Here is a 27,828-nt window from a genome sequence, read left to right on the forward strand (position 1 = left end):
CAAGAATTGCCAAGACATCAAGATATTCAATAATGCTTTTATTCAGATTATAATGGATCTTGTTTCAGTTCTGTGTGTTTGTGTGTAGTTTTTAAATCAGCTAAGCCACATTCTTAACCCCCACTTTAAAAATGCTTCATTGTATATTGAATCTAGATGTATAGGGAGATCAGATAAATGCCTGAAGTGTAGAGCCCCTATGGGGACTAGTGAGAAATAAGACTGCTCATATGGACCATAAGAGCCTTTTCTAAGGTTTCCTCTTCCATCTCATGCTGTTCCTTTTTTTCTGGAATATTTTAGAGATAAGGAGAAGCCATTGAAGGACATTTAAGCAGGGGGCTGACCTTAGATTTATGTTGTAAAGAGATCACTGGCCTTTTCCTGGGGAGGATGATTGAAGTGGAATGAAATAAAAGACCGGTTAGGAGGACACTCCTATGCTGGGTACCACGAGCAGAGGCAGTGGCAGTTGATATAGATGGATAGGGAAAGATCAGAGCAAGATTAAGGTACAGAATCTGTAAGACTGAAGTTGCTGATCGGATGTGAAGGCAAAGAAGAGTGAAAAGTTAAGTGCACATTGATTCTTAAGGTCTGTGATAAAATATTACAATCCCCAAAAGACATTGAGTTTAAGTACCGTTCCTGTCCCAGGAAGGAAAATGTTCCTATAAAAGAGCACACCAGCATTTGATCAGATTGCAGACCCTTTTTATTCATAGGAATGAAAAGTCAAGCTTTTAGATCATTCTGTTTCTTCTGCTTTCTGAACCTTATTCTACACCCACTGTTTCTAGTCCTTAAGTATTTACTAATTGTACATATAGTGAAGCTGTTTGATTTTTCTCATCTTTCATAACAAATATACTAATAATGTCTAGGGCCAACTGTATGTGATTTAATTTTTAGACTGTGGTAGTTTTTAGATTGCTGTTTTTATTTTCATTCTCTCTTCAGGCATAGTCAGCTATGAATACTCAACAAAATCATGCCCTTTGGGGTGATTTTCAACTTTCTTACTTTGGGAAGCATATTTTTGTGTCAGTCATGTAGGGTTCAGATGTGTATTATTAAGCACTTGAGCCCCTATTTTCCACATTGGGCCATTTAACACAGTTCCTTGTAAATAGAAAAATTAGACCATCTGTGTGCTATTTTGGATATTTCTGAAGACTTCATCCAACTTAGGAGAGTAGGTACCTGTATTCCAAACCCATATTCTATCTCTTGATGTACAAAAAGTCCTGCCATGCAGGAGGTAAAAGGGAGGTAACTTAAGCATTCATGGGTGATTTATAGGAGCACCCTGGGGGCTTTTCCTCACTGTGACTGGAGAAGCATATGCAAAAGGCTTTGGCTTTCTTAACCACAGATGTTTCAACATGTGTTTGGTAGTATGTGACCATAGCAGTGCGTTTCATTAGAAGTACATGACTTATATTTTCACAGTTGCTCTCACCACTAGGGCCCCTGGAGGGCCAGGACTTGTTGATGTGATCAGTTTTCTGCATCTCTAATAGCTATTATTCTCTGAAGTGTGGAAATAAGCTGAGTTACAGAGTTTGAATTGATATTCTTCATTTTCACCCTACAGAAATGCATCTTCTGCAGACACCGGGTCAAGAAGGTCTCTGGAGCCTGCATCCAGTGTTCCTATGGCCGTTGCCCAGCCTCCTTCCATGTCACATGTGCTCATGCTGCTGGGGTGCTGATGGAGCCTGATGATTGGCCATACGTGGTGAACATCACATGCTTTCGACATAAGGTCAACCCAAATGTGGTAAGGCCCTCCTTTCCTTCCCTGATGCCAGGACTGCATAAGAATTCCCTCCTGTCCCATGGCTAGCATGCTCTACTCTGTAATGTTACTTATTGTTGACATGTCTAGACTGTGAGTTCCTTGAGGGCAGGGATTGTACATTATTATTTACTTGTATTTGCCCAGGACCCATCAGTGTCTGGCACATGCTAGATACAATAATTATTTATTGAGTTGAATAAGTGAATGAACAGATGAATGAATAAAATTCTTTATGCCTGTTCTGATTTTGGATCTGTATGTAGGTCTAACTGAGTATGGCTGTATAGATTGTGCACTGCACATATCCAGGATGAAGGTGAGATCACTTCTGAGAAGGGAATGATGTGAAAGTACCACTTGAAAACATGCAGTGTTTAATCTGTGTACCTGTACATTCTGGCCTTTGGGTTTTATTTCATCTCTTCTGGAAGAAACAAAGAGCAGTAACACAGTAAAGGGAGAATGGAGGTGGTCATAAACATTTGGGTCCTTGTTGTCTGTGATGGGATCAGCTAGGTATAGCATGTGGAGGCCCTAGGAGGAATGAGGACAATTTCAGAAAAGGAGAAATGTAGAAGGGAAGTATAGAGGTCACTTTTTTCTGTTTTTTTCTATTTCACTCAGGACTGAACCTATTTCTGAGAAAAGAGTGTTTGCAAGTAAATAGCGTGTGAATTTAACTATAAATTAGTTTACCTGTCCTTGGTAAATGGAATCTTTTGTCTGTTTTAAGTGCTTAGAAAAACTAGGACAGTGTGGAGATGGTTGATATGCCTTTGTTACTTTTCCAGTTCCCTGTAATTGTTTTTTGCTGCCAACAAGGAGGCTAAAGCTTCAGCTTTGCTAACTTGCTGCCCTTTGTTATCCCTGGGAGGCTTGGCCACTGACTATTTGCAGCCTAACATGCTTGTCCTATGTCTCTAATAACCTTCTGTGAGCAGACTGCCAGGGTGTCAGTATGGACTTGGGGAGTCATGACCCATACACAACAAATCTCCTGGATTTTTAATGATTCCAGCAACTTCCATTGGCATTTTGAGAGATACTTGATGTTTGCAGGTTGAGACTTTGTGTGGATGTGTGTGAATGTACAAATGTACGAAATGACACCACCGTCACCTCTATTTTAAACTTATTTTCCATGTTTTAGGTGACAAGTTGCATATTCATTCATGCTTTTCCCTTAATTTCTTGAATTAATGGGCTCTTGCTAAGAATAGTATTATATATTCAGAAGAAAATACATTTTAAAAACTTTAAAAAATGGCAGTAATAACACATTGCATTACTGTGGTGCTTTGCCATTTACAGTGTACCATCAATACCTCATTAGATGACACATGGGAATGCATTTGAGATGTGAATCAGATCATGACCTCCAGAGTCAGAGTAGTTTGTGTTCACACTTGGATTCTGCCAGAAGTACATATGCAACCTTGTGCAAGTTTTGCCCTCTAAGCCTCAGCTTCCTTGTCTACAAATGATGGCATGCCTATGCTCACCATGTTGTTTTTAGTCCATGGCACAGAATAAACACTCAGAAAATGAAAGCCATATTATTACTTTCTCTTTTACTACTGCTGTGCTGCTGCTGGCTTTGGTGCTACAATTCTGTGTGAATGAGGCCACATGAGTAGTATTATCCCTGCTTCAAGGATAAGCAACCTAAGTGCCAAAAGTATAATTCCTTGTCCAAGTGGATTCAGTTAATGAGCAACAGGTGCTGGAATGTCAGTGCTTTTTCAGCTCATACTCTATTATTTGTTGAATTCCCAACTCCAAACCCTGAATGGAGCTAGAGGTGTTCATCTAAAGCTTTGCTTGGGATCACACATTCTTATTGTAATATTCCAAAGCTCTGTGGTTACTGATGATTATATTGAAGTTGCTATTAAAGAGATCCAGATGTTTAATCAGGACTTCATTCCTCTTAACTGTGATGTGTGGTTCAGTCATGTTTATATTACTGTTTGTTTCATAAATGATGACCAAAAAGAACATCTACTCTCCTCTATAGATTGACTTTAAGTTTGGTACACTTTGTCAAATGTGAGGAAAACATCATATAATTTACATTAAATGAGTTTTTCCTTATGAAGGTAACATTTTAGCATTTCTAAATTGCCGTGAGAAGTTCTCTGGCAGGAAGTACTGTGAATACTACATTTCCAAAATATATTTCTGGTAGCTATTACTTATCCCTTATTCTTCATTTGGACTTCAAGTATGGATTCTTCCCCAAAATGTTTGACAACTAACCAGAAGGAATTCATGGAATCTGGTAATTTGGTTCAGAGCATTGTGAATTGTCCCTGTTTACACTGAATATGCTTTAGTTTTCAAGCATACAAAAGTTCAAATTCATTCCAGTATTTCTCTTTGTGTAAATTGCATATGCCAGGGGTTGTGCTCTCAAGAGCTGGAACCATAATGTGGCTATATTTTCCACCATACCTTGATTATTTGAGAGTAATGGACAATTGCTGAATCATAGCAGTGAAAACTGTAAATAAAATTCGGGCTAACTTGGCAGCCTAATCCAGTCATTCTACAGAACAGAGGATGCCTATTTAGTTTCAGTGAAATGAAGTATAAAGCTGCAGTTCCTTCAATAGAGTCTACATTTTTACTCATTTTAGGGTTTTTGTTTCCTTTATTTTTTTCTCCCAATTATTTGCTTTTTGAACCAAAAAGGACTGTTTTAAGGCAACTTTACCCTTCCTTTAATGCCAAAAATGTCTTAAATATAATAGTTTTTTCAATGTTATTGAGCTTTTGAGCATAAAATCACTCTGGATAAGAGTGCAAAAATCTCATCTGATTTATTGTAATGAATTCTTCCATTAGAAGTAAGCACCCTTTTAATTGAAAAGGTGGTATTTGAAAAAATAGGCAGCTTACAAAGTCTTAAAGCTATGAATACATTATATAAAGTGCACAGCTAATCCCAGTTATTTTAATCTAAAGTTTAGTATATATTTTTCAGTGTTTTTGTCGAGCATACTTTTTGACTGGCACCTGCTGTCTTTCAAATGTAAGATTTCATTCGTGTGTGTGTGTGTGTGTGTGTGTGTGTGTGTGTCTGTGTGTCTGTGTCTGCACATGTGTTTCTGTTGTAGTGTTGTGGTACTTGACCACCCACCTTTGCTATGATTTAGTGTGACCTATTTTCTGGCTATATTTCAGAAGGTTCCATTGGATGTATTCCTAACCTACTTATGTAGATCTTGCACAAATGTTTGATAAGGAAAAGGAAAAACCAAAGAACACAATAAATAGTAAAATGGTTTTGAAACTGGCATCCTTGAACATATTCCTTCTCCAAAGCAAACAATGAACTACTCATAAATTATATACTTCCTGCAAAGTACAACTACCATAGGGTCTGTCTCCTTACACCTGAGTAAACTAGACAGGTGTCCAATGGAAGAGACACCTGAGTAATGGAGGGTAATGGATGTGAGAAAGATGGCATGCACAGATCTTTTTTTTGAGGCAACTTACTTCAATAAACCTTCATGTTGGATTAGACTATTCCATACATGCAGTGTAGAAACACTAAAATCATTGGCACTTTATATATTAGTTCATGGCAGTGAATAAGGCCTTTTTTTGTTGTTATTTTTCAATTTTGTATTTAAATTCTAGTTAATTAACATACAGTGCAATATTGGACTTAGGAGTATAATTCAATAATTCATCACTTATATACAACACCCAGTGTTTCTTGTAACAAGTGCCCTCCTTAATATCCATTACTTATCTAACCCAACCCCCACCCACCTCCCTCCATGGTTTGTTTACCTCTCTCTTTTATCCCTCCCATATATTCATCCATTTGTTTCTTAAATTCAACATATGAGTGAAATCATATGGTATTTGTCTTTCTCTGACATCTTTTGCTTAGCATAATACACTCTAGCTCCATCAACATCCTTGCAAATGACAAGATTTCATTCTTTTTGATGTCTGAGTAATATTCAATGGTGTGTGTGTGTGTGTGTGTGTGTGTGTGTGTACATCTTCTTTATCCATTCATCAATTGATGGATAATATTTGGGCTCTCTCCATAGCTTTGCTATTGTTGATAAAGATGCTATAAACATCAGGTGCATGTACTCCTTCAAACCTGTATTTTTATATCCTTTGGGTAAATACCTAGTAGTACAATTGCTGGATCATAGGGTAGTTTATTTTTAACTTTTTAAGGAATCTCCATACTGTTCTCAAGAGTGGCTGCACCAGTTTGTATTCCCACCATCAATACAAGAGGGTTTCCCTTTCTCTACGCCCTCGCCAACACCTGTTTCTTGTATTGTTAATTTTAGCTATTCTGGCAGGAGTGAAGTGGTATCTCATCATGGTTTTGATTTGTATTTTCCTGATGATGACTGATGTTGAGCATCTTTCCTGTGTCTGTTAGCCATCTGTATGTCTTCTTTGGAGAAGTCTGTTCATTCTTCTGCCCATTTCTTAACTAGATTATTTGTTTTTTGGGTGTTGAGTTTGCTATGTTCTTTGTAGATTTTGGATACTAACCTTTTATCAAATATATCATTTGCAAATATCTTCTCTTATTCCATAGGCTGCCTTTTAGTTTTGTTGATTGTTTCCTTCACTGTGCAGAAGCTTTTTATTTTGATGAAGTCCCAATAGTTCATTTTTGCTTTTGTTTCCCTTGCCTCTGGCAACATTTCTAGTAAGAAGTTCTTGTGGGCAAGGTCAAAGAGGTTGCTGCCTGTGTTCTACCGTAGGATTTTGATCTTTTCCTGTCTCAAATTTGGGTATTACATCCATTTTGAATTTATTTTTGTGTTTGGTGTAAGAAAGCGGTCCAGTTTCATTCTTTTGCATGTTGCCGTCCAGTTTTCCCAGCACCATTTTTTGCCATCCAGTGTTTCCCAACATTGTCTTTTTTCCATTGGCTATTTCCTGCTTGTCAAAGATTAGTTGACCATATAGTTAGGGGTCAAACAAGGTATTTTTCTTCAAGTTTATTTATTTTGAGAGAGAGAGACAGATAGAGAGAGTGCACGAGTGGGGCAGAGAGACAGGGAGAGAGAAAATCCCAACTAGGCTCAGCACTGTCAGTGCAGAGCCCAGTGTGGGGCTCAAACTCAGGAACCATGAGATCATTACCTGAGTCAAAATCAAGAGTCGGACACTTAACCGACTGAGCCATCCAGATACCTTAGGTATCTTATATGAGGTACACCATTCTTATCTCAATATCCTCTCCTCCTCTTGGAAAACATGACATTTGAGAAATTTGTTTCTTTCATAGTTTTCTAAGTTGTAACTATTAACATGGAGACAGATACCTATCCAAAGAAGAACTTTTATAGAGAAAACATCTTAGTGGTCAATTTTTCCCTAGTATTTTGTGTATTATTTTATTCAATATTATTTTAACTAAATTATTTTTAACTAGATTATTTAACTAGGTTTAATTAATATTTTGTCTCTTTAACTAGCATTTGACCATCCATGGAAGCTGCTTGATATAAATTTGTTGAAATAATTCTCTAATGCTAACGACTGGGATTAGAGGAAAGAAAGAGAACTAGTATTTATTGAGCAACTTTATGTCAAGGGTGTGTTAGATATTTTGCATGTGCATCTTATTTCCAGGTTGTGTTATTGGTGTGGATAATGGAAAGTAGTGGTTATGTTGGCTTCTGTATTGGTACTTCCCGCTCTGGGAAGTTGTCTTGTCTTTTGTTATTCTGCCCTTCTATCCATCCTTCGTGTCCTATTCTGGCATTCATCTTTGTAATAGAACTTGAGACCTTGCTCAGCAGTTACTGACTTATTTTTCCCAGGCTTCATGTCTTCAGGTGAGCTCCTCAGGCAGCCTTCAGGACAACTCTTCCCTGCCATCACTATGCTTGGCTCAGGACAGGACCCACATTGCATGGGATCTGGTGATGGGCTCAGGGCAAGATGGCTCTTCTGGTTAATCTCTGCTTATGTAACTAACCTTTGGGTGGTGTCGGGTAAAGATACCTGTCAAAACTAACTTAATAAAGTCTTCTCTTGGTATGCAAAAATAGCTCTTACCTCACCAACTTGTGGAACAATGGATGATCAAAGCTCCTAAATTCTACACCCTAGAATAGTTCTTATCACAGGAGAATATTGTATAGCATATTTTACTTCCAGTATCAGTTATTGAGAAAACACGTAATGGCAAAAAAAAAAAAAAAAAAACCTTTGGGAAATCAGTTCACACTTTTATATGAATTCATTAATTACAATGAATCTTCAGTGTTTCATGTTAATTATGGATTGATAAAGACCCAACACATGCTCCCACTGTAAATTTCCACTTAATTAGCCAGGGATATAGAAATGTAGCAGAAATGGTTTGACCAGAGAGGGTGGAAGTGAATGCAACCTATCATAACAAAACTTCCCTTGGCCATATTTCCCTAATGAGCATACGCAGTTGCCTGTGTGTTAGGTGCTGCCAGATCTGAAGCAAACAATATATTGCTGTACCACAGGTGTTTATATTTGGGACTCATTCAAGAAAACTAATTATCCATGACTTTCATTTAATAAAATGCTTATAAACATGAAAACACCCTAGTTCTTACACAGAATCAAGGTCAACAAGACCACACACTCTACCAGAGGAAGAAGGTAGCCTCAGTTCCCAGATTGGTACCTAAGCAATATCTCCCCACAGTGTTCTACTGTTCTAGAAACCTATTTTCCCTGAGTCTACTCCTGACTCTGGCTTATGACTGTTAGTCCAGTTAGTTCTGATATACATGCGATATACATGAAGACCAGAATTATATTTCACCATATGTTGCATTTTAACATATGGTGCCCCTTGGGCCCATGATGGGTGGTCATAGGCTTATGTTTTTGTAATCAGGCAGCATTTATTTAATTCACATCAGTAAGTACTTTGCTTGGCTGTGCTTTATATTATTTGACCCTTTGAACATCATTTTGGTTCATAGCCTTTTATAGACTCAATGAGTACCAATTGACTTGTAATTTTCTTCTTGATGCTTCTGTCACACTTTGACTATTTGGGGCCTCTTCAAGGTGATTTTATTTTCCTTATTGAAAACCACTTCCAGGTATGTTTGAAACTGTCATTGCTTTATTTCAATAAGCAATGGCAAAATCATCTTGATTTTCATTGTTCTAAACTGAAATCAGCAACTCATCAAGGAGCCCAGATTCTGTTTTTTTTTTAAATATTTATTTCTGAGGGGGGGGGGGAGGAGGGACAGAGAAAGAGGGAGACACAGAATCTGAAGCAAGCTCCAGGCTCTGAGCTGTCAGCACAGAGACCAACACAAGGCTCAAATTCAAGAACCATGAGATCATGTCCTGAGCTGAAGTCAGACGCTTAACCAACTGAGCCACCCAGGCTCAGCTTCTTTTTTATAGGTGCTCTATTAGCAACCACATTTGGAATGAAGGGTGTTTTTTGTTTTTTGTTTCATGTGAGCACTGGCTACTTGGGCAACGGAGCCACATTAGTGACAGAGCAGAAAAATAAAAATTTTTCAAGTGATCAAAAATGTTTATGTTTATGTGTCCAATTTTCCTATATTTAATAAATTTATTTTTATATTCTAATTTTAAGGCTTTATTAATACGTTTTTTTCTTATTACCATTAACTGGTCTTTTGATATGTCACAGCATACGTTGTCACACTACATGTGTTTGTATTATGTTGCTGATAAAAATTTTAGGGGTCTTGGTTTTCTCTTCTTTGAACCATTGGATCAAGTGGCATGGAATTGGCCTCAGTGTTTTTTAGGTGTAGAAAATCCCAACTTCAAGCATCACCTAAGCACCACTTATCTAAAAAGAAACAAACAAAAAATCCTTATCTTCTTTTAAGAAACACTAAAGCAATGAAAATACTAACACCATCGATACTGTCATTTTTAGGATTTTCAGAAAAATATAAGATTTTGATGTTTTGTCTAAAATTCTTTTAATTTCTCATGGGCTGTGAATGGTTTTGGGGGTAGGCCCACCATCTCGTCACCACTCACGTACCCAGCACCAGAGCTCCAGACTGCAACCCAGGTTACTCTCTAGAAGGCAGCCTTCTGGTTTTCAGCTCCCTTTCATTATCCTTTCAGGATGGTTCTCCAAACTTGCAAACATGTTAAACTTTTTGAAGAAAGGATGGGAATGAGGTAGAAACCTCATAAATTGTGATCCCATTCCAAGATTTTTAAATGAACTGAAACCAAGGAAAATAAAGCCACTTTTTAAAGATTGTCGGTATTGGAGGGAAACTTTGATAACAAATTGGCCAGCCATAATGTCTGCCTCCTCTTTTTTATCTCACCACTTATGTCCTCAGCACCAGGTCATTGAGAAATATATCCAGCACAAAGGTTAGTTATAGAGAACTTCAGTTAGATTGCTCAAACTGTTCAGTTCAATATACTAGGGGCCATGGAGTGTCCTGGGAATAAAAACATATATATATTTTTAACTTCTCAGCTCAACAGTAAACATTCCTTCTGACATGCCTCCATTCACATACCTGTTTTAAGCAGATGAAAAAATGATGACAAAACTTATTTAATACATAACATCAGTTGTGTTCTAAAGGCTTTACAAGTATTATCTCATTAATCTTCAAAGCACCACTTGTGGTAGATACTATTATTAATCCCTTTTTACAGATGAGGAAACTGACGCAAAAGATGCTTAGGTTTCTGCAATTTGCTATTTTTTACATAGGTAGTAAGGGGAAGAACAGTCAAAACCAGGCAACCTGACTCAGTGCCCAGGCTCTTAACTACTATATTCTATTACTGTAACAAGATAGGCTAGATAAAAGTAAAGATAAAATGTTTATCTGGGAGCCCAAAGAAGGAAGCCAGTAACTCTACAAAGACAGTCAGGTAGAATTCACAGAGGAGTTTATGACTAAGAGTTTTGTCTGCTCTAAATGTGGCCTTCTAATGCCAGTGAACTTGCCTCAGCACCAACAGGGTTGACCAATCAAATGCAGCATTGGAATGAATCCACCTTTTCTTTTTCCTTTCCGTTTTCCCTCCTTTAGTCTGGAGCTCAGTTCTATGGCTCAGCTCGTCCATTTTTAGTTTCTCTTCCATTCTTTTAAGAAAGGGAACCAGGGACGCCTGGGTGGCTCACTTGGTCGTGCATCCGATTTTGGCTCAGGTCATGATCTCGCGGTTGACGAGTTCAAGCTCCACGTCCGGCTGTATGCTGACAGCTCAGAGCCTGGAGCCTGCTTTTGATTCTGTGTGTGTCTCTCTTTCTCTGCCCCTCCCCCACTCATGCTCTGCCTCTGTCTCAAAAATAAAATAAACATTAAAAAAAAAAAGGAAGAGAAAAGAAAAGAAAGGGAATCAGAATTTAGCCAAAACTCATCTAACAATGATCTGAATGGTCTCTTCCTGTTTCCCAGACCTGGGTGGGTGTCTTTGTGTTTTGTAGGTAGTAGAATTGTTTTGGTGGATGTTGTTTTTTTCATAACATTTTGCATATTGCCAGCTCCCATTCTGTTCAGTTATGTTTGCTATGGCCAACTTTATTCTTCTCAGACTTGCTCACAATCATCTTGGGTTTATATATGTTTTTTTATTTTACATTCTACATAAGTTATTTTCCAAATGCCCTGCTGACTTTGCACTGATAATGAAAAACAGAATTCTAATCAAAGAAAAGGTCTGGAATAAAAAAAATTCTCAATAAGGATTAAAAAAAATACTACAGTGATTCAGGCCTGAATCTGATCAATCTTCCTCAATCAAACATACAGTAAATAAAATGAATCCCTTACCCTTTCATCAATAGAAGTATTTTGTTGAGATCTCAATCCACATATCCCAGGTGATAGAAAGTTAACATCAGATTAGCCTCTGAGGAGAGGTCTTTAGCACAGACATTTTAGAATAGTTACATTTGGCATGAATCTTTCCCTTGCTCACTTTATCAGGTAAAAACAGTAAAGACATCATTTTTTCTTAATTTTGTAAACAAAATGAAATGTATCCTACCTCAAATTTTTCTATTCTCTATTTAATACCCCACATTTAACTTCCTCCTCCTACTTCCATAGCCATTTCCATAGGAAGGGTGGGATCAGCGAGCACAGAGCTTCTCTCCCCCATGCTTTTGGTCAGGATAAAAAGGGCTTGAGCAGCACATCCCCGAGCCCTGGGCTTAATTCCCTTTGGGGATCTCACTGTTCTTGGCTTCTTAGTGAAGGCAGCAAGAGCCAGGGAGTCTCACTGTGGGCCATCCTGCCTTCTACTGGGCCTGCTGTTTAGTCACTGGACCTGGCTGTGGGGAGAGGTTTCCACTGACATGCTCCCTAGAAAGCAACCTACAGTGACCTTATAGACCCCAGACCTGAGGCTCTTTTGCCTTGAATTGAGCCATCTCTAGCTTATTTGTTTTTCCTTCCCCCTTTTCCAGATCTTTCTCAAAGCCTGGCTACTTGGTAAGGGTCTTTGTACCAGTTCTGATTCAGGCACCAGCTGCAGGAATCTTCAACCCACTTCTGATGCTAATTGAAGTGTTTAAAGGGGTTTTGGATTTGTGGGAACAGAGAACAGATGCCTCCATTGCAGATTCTGGTTTTAATCAGCCAAGGATATGGAAAGTGATCAGAATGTGGAGGCCATGCAGGCAGAGCAGAGGTTGAATGCCTGGGGGTGGCACTTCTCCTACACATTGCTCCCTGTTGGGGCTCTCCCCAGTTATGGCAGTGTCTGCATGGGGCTGGCTGCTGCTGGAACTGAATAAAAGTCATATTTTGTGACCATACAGTTGCTCTATATTAAGGGCTTACATCTCCATTGTGGAAGAATTTACTTTTAAGAGGCTAGGCCTGGGGCGCCTGGGTGGCGCAGTCGGTTAAGCGTCCGACTTCAGCCAGGTCACGATCTCGCGGTCCGGGAGTTCGAGCCCCGCGTCAGGCTCTGGGCTGATGGCTCAGAGCCTGGAGCTTGTTTCCGATTCTGTGTCTCCCTCTCTCTCTGCCCCTCCCCCGTTCATGCTCTGTCTCTCTCTGTCCCCAAAATAAATACATGTTGAAAAAAAAAATAAAAAAAAAAAGAGGCTAGGCCTTTCCATTTAAGGAAATTCTTGCAAGGAGTTGGCTCTTGAATCAGATGCAGGGTCAGCAAGGCCACATCCTCATCTGGGGGCAGAAAGCAGAGTCAGGTCCCAGGTGGTTCAGAAAAATATCTCTTCTCTTAGAATAGCCTTTCCCCAGACTTTTATTTCTTTTAATTTTTTTTAATGTTTATTTTTTTTGAGAGAGAGAGACAGAATGTGAATGTGGGAGGGACAGAGAGAGGGAGACACAGAAGCTGAAGCAGGATCCAGTCTCTGAGCTGTCTTCACAGAGCCCAACGCGGGGCTCGAACCCACGAACTGTGAGATCATGACCTGAGCCGAAGTCAGGTGCTTAACTGACTGAGCCACCCAGGTGCCCTTCCAGACTTTTTTTCTGATCCTTTAATCTGGTTGGGTAAAAGAACATTATCTCAGATATATTTTCTGGAAACAACCAAATGCACTGGAAAAATGTTAGGACATACATTGTGTGGGACACCTTATTTATTTTGCAAATAGGCAATACTTACTCCTGAGGGCCTAAAGAGCCCCTGAAATCACTTTGAAGCCATCTGTGGGACTGAGGCCTCATGTGTTTTTAACATGAGTGTTTATAGTTACCCTCTATAGAGCTTTGATTATTAGATCTCTTATCTGACAGCCTCGGTTATCTTTATCTCTCTCAAAATGTGTAATATGTGGCTTCACAGAAAAGAATATATTGCTGAACTCTTTATTCTGGCCTTGTAAAACTGCAAATTAATCCTGATTTAAAAAAAAAATTAAGAAAGATCTGCATCTTGGTGCAGGTGTTTGGTTTTTACCACAAAAGCAGACTCATCAGAATCCCCAGGAGAAACTTGTCCGTGTCGTGTTTCCTCCTTGGCTCTGTTTTCCCCATCACACAGCATGCATGGAACCAGGGAGCCAGTCAGCAAGACCTAGGCTTGCACTGCAGGAAGGAGTATTTACATGACACAGTTGAAATTTAGTGACTTCAAGGACCACACATACTGAGGAAATCAAGTCTTCCTTTCCAAGGACCACTTACCTGGTTTCACTTTTTAGCATAGGTAAGGTATGTTTCCATGTAAAATGGTTGCGCACTTTTTCCACAGAATTAATGTATCTCAGTACCCAGAAAATTTTAAGCTCTTTAGCAATTTATAGTCTTTTTTAAAAAAGAAAATAATTGAGGCACGCTTTATTGTCTGATAGCTTGTGAAAAAAATTAGGTAGTGACACTAATCCCATATTTTAACATTGGTATTAGAATGAAGAACTATGGATACAGTAGAGAAATACAAATGGAATGTGTCAACAGACAGACAACAGGAAAGGGTATTTGACATTCCAACATCTTGTAAAGCACAAGAGATAGGGTTTCTCAATTCTTTCATGTAGAGTACCGTAATTAGATGCCATAGTCATAATGCAATCCATAGATACCAACAAAATGCAATGAAAGTGTAGCTTTTTAAGACTATTAGCTGCAAACAATAGAAATGGCAAGTAAATAAGTTCCAACATTTGTATCTAAGAAGTTACTTTCTAGGTCAACATAATCTGTCCACTTTTAACAAACATGACGTATAAAATCCTAGATTAACTAAAAAGCCCTTATGAGGTCTCTTTGCAGGAAGCCAGTCAGCCTGGGGACACCCCAACTTCTGTGCCCTTCCTTTCCATAAATTGTTGGTAGCCATCTTGGGGTCTGACAGTCTCACACCTGCAAATCAGCTCTTCTTTTTTTTCCATTCTTTATCTGAAATCGGCTTTGTGTGTGTGTGTGTGTGTGTGTGTGTGTGTGTGTGTGTGTGAGATACCATGCATTCTGTTTATCCCACACTGTGTGTAGTGGGTCAGTGAAATTACAGAGTGTAGTATCTGAAGAAACTTAAGAAATTACTGTTTCTACATTTTTAAATAAAGCATTCTTTTAATTTTTCTTTGAGCCATTACTGAAATAACTTGGCACTCAGAAGCTTTTGCTTGTGGCAGGAAGCAATTGGAATTGAAATGCTCTTTTCTGTGGGCATCAGATACCTTAATCATTTACTTTTGGTTTTGTTTGACCCCCTGGAGTACTAGTTAAGCCTTTTGGTTAAGTTTCCTCATATATTTTTCAGGAATAAGAAGAAAATACAAAATTTCCAACCCTTATATTCAACACCTTTTAATTGTACCTTCAAATCTGTTATTATATATCTTTATCATGTGTTTGGAGTAAAGACTGGTGTCCTTACTAGATACTGAGAAGTAATTTTTGCCAAGGCTATAGGGACCACAGAGATGACCTTCAGGTGATATTTGAGAGAACATGGGGGGAAAAGAAAGGGTTCCTGCTACAGAACCTCTCAGTTTTTTCCCATCCCTTCCGCCTCCACAGGAACCCCACATATCTTTTTTAAGCACAGTGCTTGGCACAGAGATGCACTTAAGTAAAACTAGATAGGTTGATAGATGGATGTTCATTTTCTTGATTAACAATGGGAAGATTTTAACACTGGTGCGATGGCCAGGCAAATTCTGTGCTTCTGCTGTCATGAGGGGTGGTAGAAAGCTGTTGGCTGGTTCTTCTTTCATTGTTCCTATGGCTATTTCTCCTGAAATTTCAAAGGAAACCTAAGAAGCTTGCATTTTTGAGATCTAGTGCATCCTCTCACTGTGTGTCTCTCTCTTCCTTTCCCTCCTTCCCCTCCCTCTCTCTTCCTTCTCTCTCTTCTCTCTCCTCCTTTCTCTCCCCGTCTCTCACTCATGCTCATATAACTACTGTGTTTTTATAGAACCACAATTGCTTATGCCACCCTAATTTTATCTTCTGTTCAAGGGGACTACCTTCCTTTGTTGGGAGCAGTGTGTCAATGCAGACTAAGGTGAATAAAAGTAATATAATAATAGCTAATATTTGTATAGTGACTTTTATAGTTTACCGTGTACTTTTATATATAACTATTTATCTCATTTGGTCCTTATAGTCACCACTTCCCTGGTATTATGATTGTATACATTTTACAGATGATGAAGTGGCACTTCAGAGAAGTTCACAAATCATTAAAAGATATAGAGCTTTCAAGTCATCAGAGTCACAGCATGTGTGACATTTTATTTAGAGTGTGCGGTTTTGGTAGTCACTTTTCTAACTTGAGACTATAGCTTAGGTTAGCTTACATAGTGTCATTATTTACCTGGATTTCCTTCTTAGTGGCATGGAAAAACTGTATAACCATTTAATTAGTCTAATTTATTACTTTGAATTTTCTGGTAACATTTTTTTTTGCATCTATTTTAGCTTTTTTGAACCCATACACCAGCTGTAATTGAGATTCAAAAATCCTTATTGGCAAGAATGCCATATAGTGATACTTGCTTCTCTCTGTTGAAAATGTCCCATCTGAGGTAATTTTTTAAAGTTGTTATTACCTTATAATTGAGCCAGTGATTTTCCTGCTCCTTTCCCCTGTTATAGTTCCTCTTAAATTGTTTTTTCTTTCAAGATTACTTTGAGTATTTTAGTTTCTTTGCATTTTCATATAAGTTTTAGAATCAACTTGTTAATTTCTACACACACACACACACACACACACACAGCCTGCTGTGAATGATTGAGATTTTGTTGAACCTGTAGTTCTTTCCAGATTTTACTGTTGCTACCCTGAAGCCTGAAGAGCTCCTGAAATGTAAAAGCCCAAGGCAGAGCTTCTGGGGGCAGGCATCCAGGGACTTGCATGTTCACTAGCAACTAATGAGTTTGGATGTGACTTAGGAGGAGTGTATGTCAAGTTCCATCTTAGCAGTGGGAGGCTTCCACACCCCTCCAGCTCCACCAGTCTAATGGATGTGAACTTTGCTCTCTGCTGTTTTTGAAGTAAGTTGTTTATTATTCAGAATAGAAAGCAGGTGGTGCCTACCTGTTGAGAATTCCCTACATGGACAGAGTGAGCATCTAAAGATGGTTCTCCTGTCTCAGTCCTCTTCACTTCCCTACCAAACAAGATCTCTGAGGTGAGCTAATGACTCAGATGGAAAAGAATTAGTTTTTCCTCAGTATCTTCTGCAGCCTGTTAGTTATACTTCTACAGGCATTTTAAATGAATAAGACCTTAAATCTGCTGGGAAACTGCTTACCACCATTTCCCACTGTATTATGTTGGTACTTAAAAATGCACAAGAAGTGAAAGTACACATGAACAAACAGACGTGTAGAAAATTAAATACTTGTGACATTTTTATGGGTCCGCATGTGCATTTCTCCTGTTGGAGCAATTATTTCTTCATGAAGCCCCAGGGATTTGGGTTTTTCTGGATAGAAGATTTTTACCTAGCTCTTGTAATTTTACAAAGAAAGCTTTCATTATTACAAGGCAAATTTATGTGAGTGACTTCTACTACAGAAATTTGGTAAAAGAAGAATAGTGGGTATTAATTTACTCAGATCCCTCTAGGAATTTTTATAAAATGGTACCTTGAAAAAATACAATAACAATATCTCATGGGTTATTAAATCATAGAAATTAGGGAGAAATAATAAAGTTGAGAAGGTTACTGGAGATAAATGAAATGTGCTTTTTGGCCGGTTTGCTGGATAAGTTACTTCATTTCTTCAACTCTCCAGTGTTGCTGGCTCTATATACACTATTGTATTTGGATTTACACCCTTTATTAACATCATTATATAGATGGAGAACCCAGTCAGGGATTTTCCCAAGATGACATCTCTGCCCATGACTCACCTTGTCAGACGGTGAGTGACCCTTCTTCAAGGCATAAACACAACTAAGCCTTTGCCAGGTCTGATCAGAGAAGATATTGCCAAAATATAGGAATCTTCCTTCCTTCTGCCACACAGGACTCCTTCCCCCTGAGTCCTTGTTTTAGGGGTCTTATGTGAACTAACTGCTCTCTGCTCTCAAAAACCCAATGGGGAGAAATATATTTGAGAATGCAGTGTACATTCCAGCCTCAGTACTTAAGTTAGATTCCTGTGTCAGTTTAGGTCACACCCGTTTTAGTCTCCATAACTTTACCCTTCACAGAAATGCCGTCATTGATTTTCATTTCGCTATTGTGTTCTTTTATCTCACTATATACAAGCACAATATTATGTAAGTAATATTGTTGTGATTTTTTTATAAGGCTGTTAGAAGGTTGGCTGCTGTGCCTTTAAATATTCCAGGTGATAAACTCTTTTTTTATACTTTAGTATCAAGGAAAATTTGTCTATTAAAGGATGAGGAAAGATTTACCACTGTTTTCCACTAACTCTAGTGAGAATTTAACAATTCCCGTCAGTTCTGAGGCCACGGTGGCATTAACAGTTTCTGTGACTCTGTCCACAATAGAAACCATATTACCATTGTAACAGAGATTTAAAATATTGCTTATGTTCATCACAACTTTGAAATTAGAATATCAAGTTATTAGGTCTGCCACTAGATAATAGTATTTAATACATTATTAAAGAAGCAAAGATATTATACCACAAATTTACTTCTCAATATTATTTCAGTATAATTTGTTTCTTTTGTAATCTTTTCTTGTTTTATTTTATACATTTAAAAACATTATTCTGAGTAGGTGCCCACAGGCTGACAAGGTGGTAAAGGCCAGAGGTTTGTGACACCAAACACTCCATTCTCAAATAGCCTTCCTGGCATGTGTGCAAGAGTGCCTCCTGGCTCCTTCGGACTTGGTTCAGATGTTCCCTGTAGTGAAACCTGTGAAGGTCCCTTCCTGCCCTCATCTGGGCATTCTCAATACTTTGCATTTTGGTGAGCTATGTCTGTCTTCCCTACTAGCCTGTGAGCTATTTGAGAGAAGGGACTCTCTCTTTCTTGTATTTTAATCTTTAGCACCTAGCAAGGTGCCTTACTTATAACAAGCACTCAGTAACTGCTTATTTAAATGCCACTTTCTTTTTTTTTTCTACTCCATGTCCATCCTTGCATTGCTTTTCCTCTTTGCATTGCTTGCCAGCTGGTTCTTGACTCTTTGGCTCAGGATTTACTACTATAGTGTACTCATCAGGTAGGCAGTGATGATTTCTTTCATCCTGTTTTATCAACACTAGCGTTAAATTTTTTGAGTTAGCCTATTCGATGTTGGAATGCCTTTGATGAACCAGGCCAGGCATTAGAAACACCTTTTTCTCCTTATTTGGGTTGTGGTCATTGATAGTTAGCCATCTTTTCTTTCAAGTGTGGCCATTTATTTAAACATCAGTAGAGTCACAGAAAAGTTAGAGAGCTATGTGATAAGGGCCTGTTTCTTTTCTGAGCCCACTCCTAAGGGCAACACAGTATCAGGGGGAGAAAACACTTCAACATCCTATTATTTGTGCTGCCCCTTAGAGGTGGCTTAGTATGATGGAGAGGACAGGTATAGCAATAAGCAGAAAAAGATTTGTTGAGGGGTTTTGTTTTTGTTTTGTTGTTGTTGTTGTTGTTGTTGTTGTTATTGTTGTTTTTTAAATAGAACCCCAAACCTGAGAACAAAATCTATTCATTTTACTGAAGCATGTAAGCATGTCTTAGGAATCAGTAGTGGTTAATAAGAACAAAATAAAGGTGCCTTTTTTGTTATATCACATTTGGCATAAATATAGGGAGATATAAAAAAGTCAGATGAAATTTTATAACTAAATTTGTGTATCATTCTACTTTACAAATCATTTCCTGAGGCCCTTCTTTCATCTTATTTAACTGAAAGATAAATGATGAGGGTAATCTTTTCTTACTAAATAATTTGGCTTCAGCTTTTTTTGAGCATCTCAGTTAAGTAGACCTGACTATGGATTGGCTGTCATTTAAAGAACTTAGAAACTTACAAAAACTCTTATATTTTATTACATTTAGTGTTTTCAATAATTAAAGAAATATGTAATGGAAAGTACAGGGAAGTACATGAAGAGGCAAATAAACAAAATCCCACTACCTAGAGTTATATCTGCTAGCAGTTTAGTATATTTTTTCTTACTGTTCTTTTTTCTTACTTGTGTGTGTGTGAAAAACCAGCACAAAATGTAGTGACTTAAAACAATGATAGTTCTTCAGCTGGAAATTCTGTAGGTCACAAATTTTGGCTGAGCTCAGGGGGGTGGTTCTTCTGTTCCAGGCTGATTGCCTCATTCATCTGTGGTCAGCTACAGAACAGCTTGCCTTTTCCTAGCTGGGTTCATGTCTAGCACCTGAGCTCTGGTCCATGTGATCTCTCATCTTCCAGTAGGATAACTTGAGTTTGTTCACATGACAGTCTAGAGCCCCTAGAAAGAAACCTCAGAAGTGTGCAAGGCTTTTTGAGCAAAGGCTTTAAATTGGCATTCCATTACTTCAGCTGTATTCTTTTGGCTGAGGCAGGCTAAGCCACAAGGTGAGCCCAGATTTGAAGGGTGGGGAAATAACGTCCAGTCCTTGAAAGGAAGAGCTGCAAGGTCACATTGCAAAGGATGTGAAAACAGGAAGGAATGAAGATGTATGGACATTTTTGCATCTTACCACAGTGTGTCTGTGTCATGTGTACGTGGAGAAAAATGGACAGCATGTCATTATACATTATACATTTTTCATCTCCATATAGGCTTCAAATCCAAGTTACAGATTCAACTCTGTGTATACTGGGGAGTATACTGAATATACTGGGGTGGTTAAATGGTTTCTTAGCTGAGAAGTATCTCAATGGGTGTGTAGAATAGAGGAGGTGCTCGATAAATCAGAAAAGAAAGCAAAAGAAAATGTAACTTCTTTAGGCAACTGTTTGAATTCCATTGGGTCCACCCATGGTAGGTTTTATTTATACTCTGATTTCTGTCTATGTATCTTCTCCTGGTTGATGATACCAAGGCACTCGTTATAGGAGAGCGCCTGCCTCTGAGCCCTACTGTAGCCTCTCACCATCTCTGAGATCTTGGAAGAGTCCCTTGACTGTGTACCTCAGTTACTTCATCTATTTAATGAAAATAACAACTACCTCACAGAGTTGTTGGGAGAATTTAATTAACTAAGGTATATGGACATGTATTGGTAACTCTACCTATATAATTGTGTCCCAGGAACTCTCTGATGCTTTCATGGAATGTCTATAACATTTCTTACTTAACATTTTTTTCACATTCCCAGCATTTCAAACTGGCTCTAGCTTTCTTTAAAATAAACTGTGCTTTTTTTTCCTTAAACAACTGTTTGTTCATTTCTGCTTAGTGCATTTTGAAGGAAATTTAACTTTCTCAGCCTTAGCCTGTGTACTAATCTTCAAAATACGATAGCCATTTCTATAATTTGATAGAGCCTCCCTGTTAACATCAATAGATCCTTAGGCTTTTCTGACAGGGAATATTTTTGAGAATGTATAATCAGTTATGGGGAATTCTTGTCAATAAATTTTCTCTACAAAAATAAATCAGAAATCCTATCACAATAGCATTATGGAAAAAATCTGTTTTCCTTACTACTCCCTACAAAATGGTCATGCTTGAAGCTCATGGAAATTTTTACTTGGGTGAAGGCTATATATTTAATTTGTGTGCTGGCCATCTTTCCAACCAGCCAGTTTGCATAAATTTCAGGTCCTAAGTAGGAAGAAGGTGGTTGCGTGTAGAGTCAACCTTTTCTCTATCAAGTCTGTATCACTTTTATTTTCCCATGACTGGCCACTTCCACTTTCCAGACCCTGTGAATTTCACCATAAACTCTCTTTATTCCCTCCCCCTACTCATATACATGCCTATGCACTCCAAGAAAGAGGAACATCTTCCTGAAACTCCCCTTTGTTTCTCTTTTCCCCTTTCTGGACCATGAATGATTAGAATTAGTCCACTCCTATTATGAAAATGTGTCTGTAACCATCCTTACAGTTCGTTCATTCGTCTTTAAAAACTCATTCATTCACTTGTTCATTCATTCATCATTCATCCAGCAGTAACAGTGTTGTACATACTGTGGTGGGTGCTGTGGAACAAAAGACATATAGGCCTGGCGCTGATGCATGGATTTTGCCCTGCTGTAGGAGGAACAGTCCAAGAAGGTGTCATTTGGGCAGGACTTGAAGACAGTTGGGAGTGGGGGGTGGAGGCCACCTTACACGCCTTCCCTGCTAAGGACCATAGCTTTGTGCCCATGTTTGACAAGAGTTAGAATCAGAAGTGGATGAGGTAAAGAGCAGAACAGTGATGGGACTGGATTCAGCCACTCGTGTGAAATAAGGGTGCTGCACAGTCATACATGCCAAGTACTGAGGGACAGCAGAGAAGAGTGGCTTATTAACCTGGGCTAGGGTCTTATGTATGTTCTCCACTTAACAAAAATAAAACCAGTTAACAGTAGCTAAGAACCAATTGCCTGTGAATCTAGGTAGTTTATGTACTTTATCCTGTTTTTGTAGCAAACCTTTAATGTAAATATTATCCCTCCTACAGATGAACAAACTGAGGCTGATAAAGGTTCAAGATCCCAAGATCACACAGCTAGTAAGTAGCAGAGCTTAGAATTCAAATCCAAATCATTGTTTCCTTAGAGGGTTAATTCCAATTTTAATAAGATATGCACACAGGAAGTAATATCATAGTAAAATATAGTACTTGCAATCCTGACCATGAGTGTTTTTAAGTCAGTTTGACAGAGAGATCACAACATCTACAAAAATTGTTGCCAGCATGAAGTCACTAAGGGCCACTGTGGATGGCCACACAGGCTGTCATGTCGCCCCCTACAGTTAGCTGAAGCCTATATAGTCCTTAGGAGCATTTGTGGGCCCAGTTTTGGAGTTATGTAACTGCAAACTGCTTTCACTCGTGTTTGTTACTAACTACATCTAAGTCGTTCTTCTTACTTTGAGAAGTTAGATATATTTAAAGGGGTTGGGTGGAGAATGAAACAGGAAACTAGGTAATTATTTTGGTGTATGTCACATACTTTAGCCTAGCTATTAATGATGTCTGCTTCAAGCGTAGTGCACTTAAATCACTATAGCCTTCTTACTGTTGTCCTTTGTCAAGATGTTTACACATCTACCTAACTACATCAAAAGGCAAAGAAAATTTCCCCAACCAACCCAACAGTCACTGGGGAATGGTATCAAGGAGAAAAATACCCTTTTATTTTGTTAGGCATGTGAGAAACTAGATGGCAGAGCTCACTCTACAAGTAGGAGGCTGTAGGGACACACTTGTTGGGAGGGAGTCACCCCTCCATCCAACTCATGAGCACCTTTGTCCTCAGTGCCTTACTCCAGGCGCTTATCTTCCACCTGGCCCATTGTGATAAGCTCCCCACTCACCTTCTCCACCTATAGCCATACACACCTAGATCATTTCTCTTCTATTCATTCCACCTCTCAGTAGCTTCCTTAGGCCCACAGGATAATGTCCTGACTCCTTACGATGGCAAAGGAACTTCCCTCCTTCCTTCTTCCCCTCATAGCCCCTGACCTATGCCCTTGGCCATTTCTGCAGTCTTCTGCCTTCCCTCCTCCCCTGCCACACAAGAGCAGAATGTGGGGAGAGTGAGAGCCTCTTACTTAACAGGTGCCAAGTGCCAGCAATTAAGTGTGGAGGGAGTGTGAGAGCAGTGGTAATCGGCATATCACTACCATCGTAGTAAAGATCTGATCAGGAACAACTCGTCAGTGGTGCTAAACCTGAGCGGATGTGTACAGGAACAGGATGTTTGTATGGCATTCAAGTTTCTCCCACAGATTGCTGATTAGTTGCAAGGGAAAAATAGTGATTGTAACATGGAGGAATTGGACTACAGTTTGTTTGGGATCAAAATTAACATCACCATTGAGAGTCAGACAGGCATCATGTTCTGCCAGATGTGATATCTTGAGAAGAATACAACATTATCTGTGTGGTGTTCTGGCCAGGAATGTATAACTTGAATCCAATCATGAGGAAACATCAGGTAAATGCTCTATTAAAAAAGGGAGAAGGGGAACTGTGTCCTTCAGAAGTATCACTCACGATCATAAAAGACCAAGAAGGGCTGTGAAAATGTTCCAGATTAACAGAGGCAGAAATGTTCCAGATTAACATAGCAGAACATAGCAGTCAAATGTTCCAGATTAACAGAGGCTAAAGAGAAGCAGCAGTACCTGACTCCCCAGGACCCTGTGCTGGAGAGCAGGGGCAGGGTGGGGGTAGGGGTGGGATTGAAGATCATTATTGGCTCAGTTGACAAAATTAGAACATAAGTTGCATCCATGTTACATTTACTAAAGTTACTAACTCTGTTGTGGTTATGTGAAGGCAAATCGCTATGCTTAAAAAATACACAACTGACATATTTAGGAGTAAAAGGCCTGTGATGGTGTGTGTGTGTGTGTGTGCGTGTGTGTGTATAGATATATATGTGTGTCAGTTGTGTATTTTCTAAACATAGGAATTACATATGTAAACATTGTGTGTGTAAATACACACATATATAAAATAGAGTCAGAATATGCAAAAAACAGAAATGGTAAAATGTTAAAAATATCAATTGGTAACAATAGGTGAATCTGGGTAAAAGGGTCAAGAGTATATGGGTGTTTTTGTACTACTCATATGCTTGTAACTTTTAAGTTTGAAATTATTCCCCCAAAAAAGTTTAAAAATTAAAAATATGTATCATAACCATGTGAATTATTTTTTTCTAAATAAATATCTTTTCTTTTCTGTTCCTACCTTTTCCCTTTCTCCTGTTTCTTTTCTCTCATCTTTGTGTACCTCTTCTGTTAGAAGTCCAAGGCTGGCGAGAAGGGCATCTCTGTGGGGCAGACGGTCATCACGAAGCATCGGAACACCCGGTATTACAGCTGCAGAGTGATCGCTGTGACATCGCAGACCTTCTATGAGGTTGTGTTTGATGATGGCTCCTTCAGCAGAGACACATTCCCTGAGGATATAGTGGTGAGTAAATTCCTGGGGGATCTGCTCCCCAGTTTACTTTTTGTATAACTAAACTAGCTGAACCTTTTAGCAATCTTTCTTTCGGCTTTTGGAATAACTCATTTCACTTAATATTCAACTCAGGTGTGCTTTTTGGCACTGACAAATGTGTACTTTGACTCATCTTCCCAAATTCCTTTAAGTAAGTGAGAAGTGTATGTGGCTAGGAAACATCAAATGCAAATTCACCTATTCTTTTCTGTTACAGAGCATTAGCATATTTGAATTCCTTTACTACCTCTTTTTCTTTATGCTTAACTGGAAATATGGCTTTTATTAATCTGACCTGACAGTGACATCTGTGATCCAACAGAAACATCTGTGGATGTTTCATATTGGAATAACAAAAGTCACTTAGGAAAAAGACTGAATTTTACTGAGCTTCTTAACTGGTCTGTTACAGGATGAGTAGGTGTGTGCATATGCGTGTCTGTCTGTCTTCTCCTTCCTCTGTCTCCTCAGTAAACACCTCGGGATTTAGAGGAACTCGTGAATGTGTGTCATGGGCTTTCTTTTTAATAGCATGTTTTGTGAGAAGAATACTTTCCACAAAAGGTTTTTTGAAACTGAGCTAAAATCACATACTTGAGACCAGGGTTAGTTCAGTGGTCATCTTGTTATCCTTTCTATATTTAAGAGAAATGTTATTTTGGGGGAGCCAGGCCTCAATAATGTAGTTATAACTTCTGCTTGATGCTTTGCTCTTGTTTGTACTTGGAAGGGCATTTTTTTAATGATTCTTTAATAATTATGCATTATATGTGCAATTGATAATTCAACGTAACCATAGGAGATTGCTCATTAATATTTTCAGAATCTTGGTCTCCTGGGGCAAAAGTAACATTGATTCAATTAGCTTTGTTGTGTTTACCTCTCTGTACCATTAAGAGGGGCAAATATGTAAACAAAGTGACCTTACTTGAAAGATTTTAAAGCAAATGAATTTAGACAAAAAAAAATCCCAGGACTTGATTATACACCAAAAGGGTGAATTGTGTTTCTTTGTAGAATTCTACCTAGAGCTTCACTTTACTGCATTGCTGTTGCCATTCATAACCAGTAGCCCTTAGGTAACACATTCTCCTTGTTAGAATTAGTTATGTCTTGAAGCACTCAATCCACAGTTACTGAGTGCCTGCTGTGTGCCAACACTGGGTGCTGGGAAAGATAATGAGAATGTGTGATTCCTGCTCAGTCTAGAGGAAGGCAGGCTGGTAAATGGGTGCTTTCTATACCATGTGAGAAATGGAATAAATGAACCAAAAGCAAATTACTACCTGTTGAGTCTGGAAGAATGAGTAAGAGACTTGACAGGGTTAGTAAGGAGCTGACACCAACATGTACCACAGGCCAGGACCACTTTAAGAATGTGTTGTGCTTGAACTGATTTCATCCTCACAACTCTACATACTGGGCAGTACTATTGTTTACATTTTTCTGCTGAGGAAACTGAGACACAAAGAGGTAAATAACTTCCCCATGGTCACACATAGCTAATAATAAGGTCACACATAGCTAATAATACCAGAAAAGGTATTCAATCCCAGAGTCTGGCTCCAGAGCCTCTGTTCCTAACCCCTGAGAAGAAAGGAGAGGAAGGGATGTGCAAGGGCAAGGCACAGAAGATGCAGGAGACGGAGGCCTTGGCCTGTCCAGGTTACATTCTCACTTCAGAATTAGCTTTCTTTTGTGCAGACTGTGACCATTGAGCTGGTAGAGTCCAGGAGACTTTGCAGGGTGGGATGGAAGATTTCTGAGTACCAATCCCCAGCCTGAGCAAGTAGTTAGGTCTTTATCCATGATAGTGTTTAATGAATTCTAAATTCCCTTTCACTTCCAAAGTCTCCATATACCCAACATGTTCTAAGCTTTCCTAAAATGTCTTTAGCTTGTAAAATGTCTGTGATCCTGGAAGTTTTTTGAAATTCTAAAAGTCTCTCCTTTTACACCTTTTTCCTCTGTCTGTGAATCTCGTACAAAGATGATCTTAAGTATATGTGGGTGCCGTGAGAAGAACAGAATTGTTCAGGACCACCTTGGCATTTAAGTCAATGAGAATGAAGAAACAACATTCTTTACAGCTTGATTAACTGTCACTTAGCATATTTGATAAGGATTGAGGTTGAGCAGCAGTGTGTGTGTGTGTGTGTGTGTGTGTGTGTGTGATCACAACTATAGCCTTGGAGGGAGGGGCTAGCATCTGCTTCTGCCTCATTTGGTGTGAAAAGATACTTTCTGCAGGAAGAAATCAGTTATAATCGTCTGCTATTATATAATCTTTTGAGTTTTTACAAGATGTGAAAAAGTATAGGGGCACCTGGGTGGCCCAGTGGGTTGAACGCCTGACTCCTGATTTTGGCTCAGGTCATGATCTCATGGTTTTTGGGTTCAAGTCCCGCATCAGGCTCTGTGTTGACAGTGCTGAGCCCACTTGGAATTCTCTCTCTCTACTCCTCCTGTGCTCTCTCTCTCTCTCTCTCTCTCTCTCTCAAAAATAAACTTAAAAAATGTATATTGCCCTTGTAAAAAAAATTCATAGGATTGTTCAAGACCACCTTGGTCTTCTCTCCTTCACCCTCAATACTCTACCCCACCCCATCCCATCTCTTACATTTTTGATTACTTGTTCCAAACTTCTTATATAAGTAGGAATACTTCAGTCATGTTTTATTTTCAAATATCACATACTTTCTAATAGTATCACCATTTGTTGGCTGCTGCAACCTATTTATCTTGGTGAGGAAGAGACATTCTAGCTTGACTTTTTTGGTGGCTCTGTACGGAAGAATTTTTTTCTATTGTAATGCTGTGTTAGTCAGGGTTCTTCAGAGAAACAGCACCAGTAGGGTTTTTGTGTTTGTATTTAATATAATAAATATACTAAAAGTGTGTAATATACATATTAAAAGTGTATACATGTATATATATATATCTTACAAGTGTATATATATTAGAAGTGCATATATATTAAAATTGTGTATGTGTGTGTATATATGTGTGTATATATATATATATATA

At 38.7% G+C, this 27,828-nt stretch overlaps 1 protein-coding gene and 1 long non-coding RNA gene across 10 annotated transcripts in view; one reads left to right on the forward strand and one right to left on the reverse strand.

Moving 5' to 3' along the window:
- The window catches only part of KDM4C (lysine demethylase 4C), a 430,619-nt gene that overhangs the window by 364,143 nt on the left and 38,648 nt on the right, over positions 1–27,828 (forward strand). For 7 of the 9 annotated variants that reach the window (XM_043565681.1, XM_043565686.1, XM_043565683.1 and 4 more), the window contains 3 exons: positions 1,598–1,783; positions 22,300–22,350; positions 24,601–24,771. In XM_043565681.1, the coding sequence (XP_043421616.1) occupies positions 1,598–1,783; positions 22,300–22,350; positions 24,601–24,771 (408 nt within the window). The remainder of the gene's footprint in view (positions 1–1,597; positions 1,784–22,299; positions 22,351–24,600; positions 24,772–27,828) is intronic. The other 2 variants (XM_043565689.1, XM_043565690.1) reach the window with 1 other exon arrangement.
- On the reverse strand, positions 15,343–24,657 carry LOC122474672. Its single transcript, XR_006294973.1, has 2 exons — positions 24,547–24,657; positions 15,343–15,496 (listed from the first exon to the last, which is right to left on the reverse strand). It is a non-coding gene; the product is annotated as an uncharacterized LOC122474672 (long non-coding RNA).

Source organism: Prionailurus bengalensis, chromosome D4 (assembly GCF_016509475.1).
Source record: "Prionailurus bengalensis isolate Pbe53 chromosome D4, Fcat_Pben_1.1_paternal_pri, whole genome shotgun sequence".
NCBI classification, from domain to species: domain Eukaryota; kingdom Metazoa; phylum Chordata; class Mammalia; order Carnivora; family Felidae; genus Prionailurus; species Prionailurus bengalensis.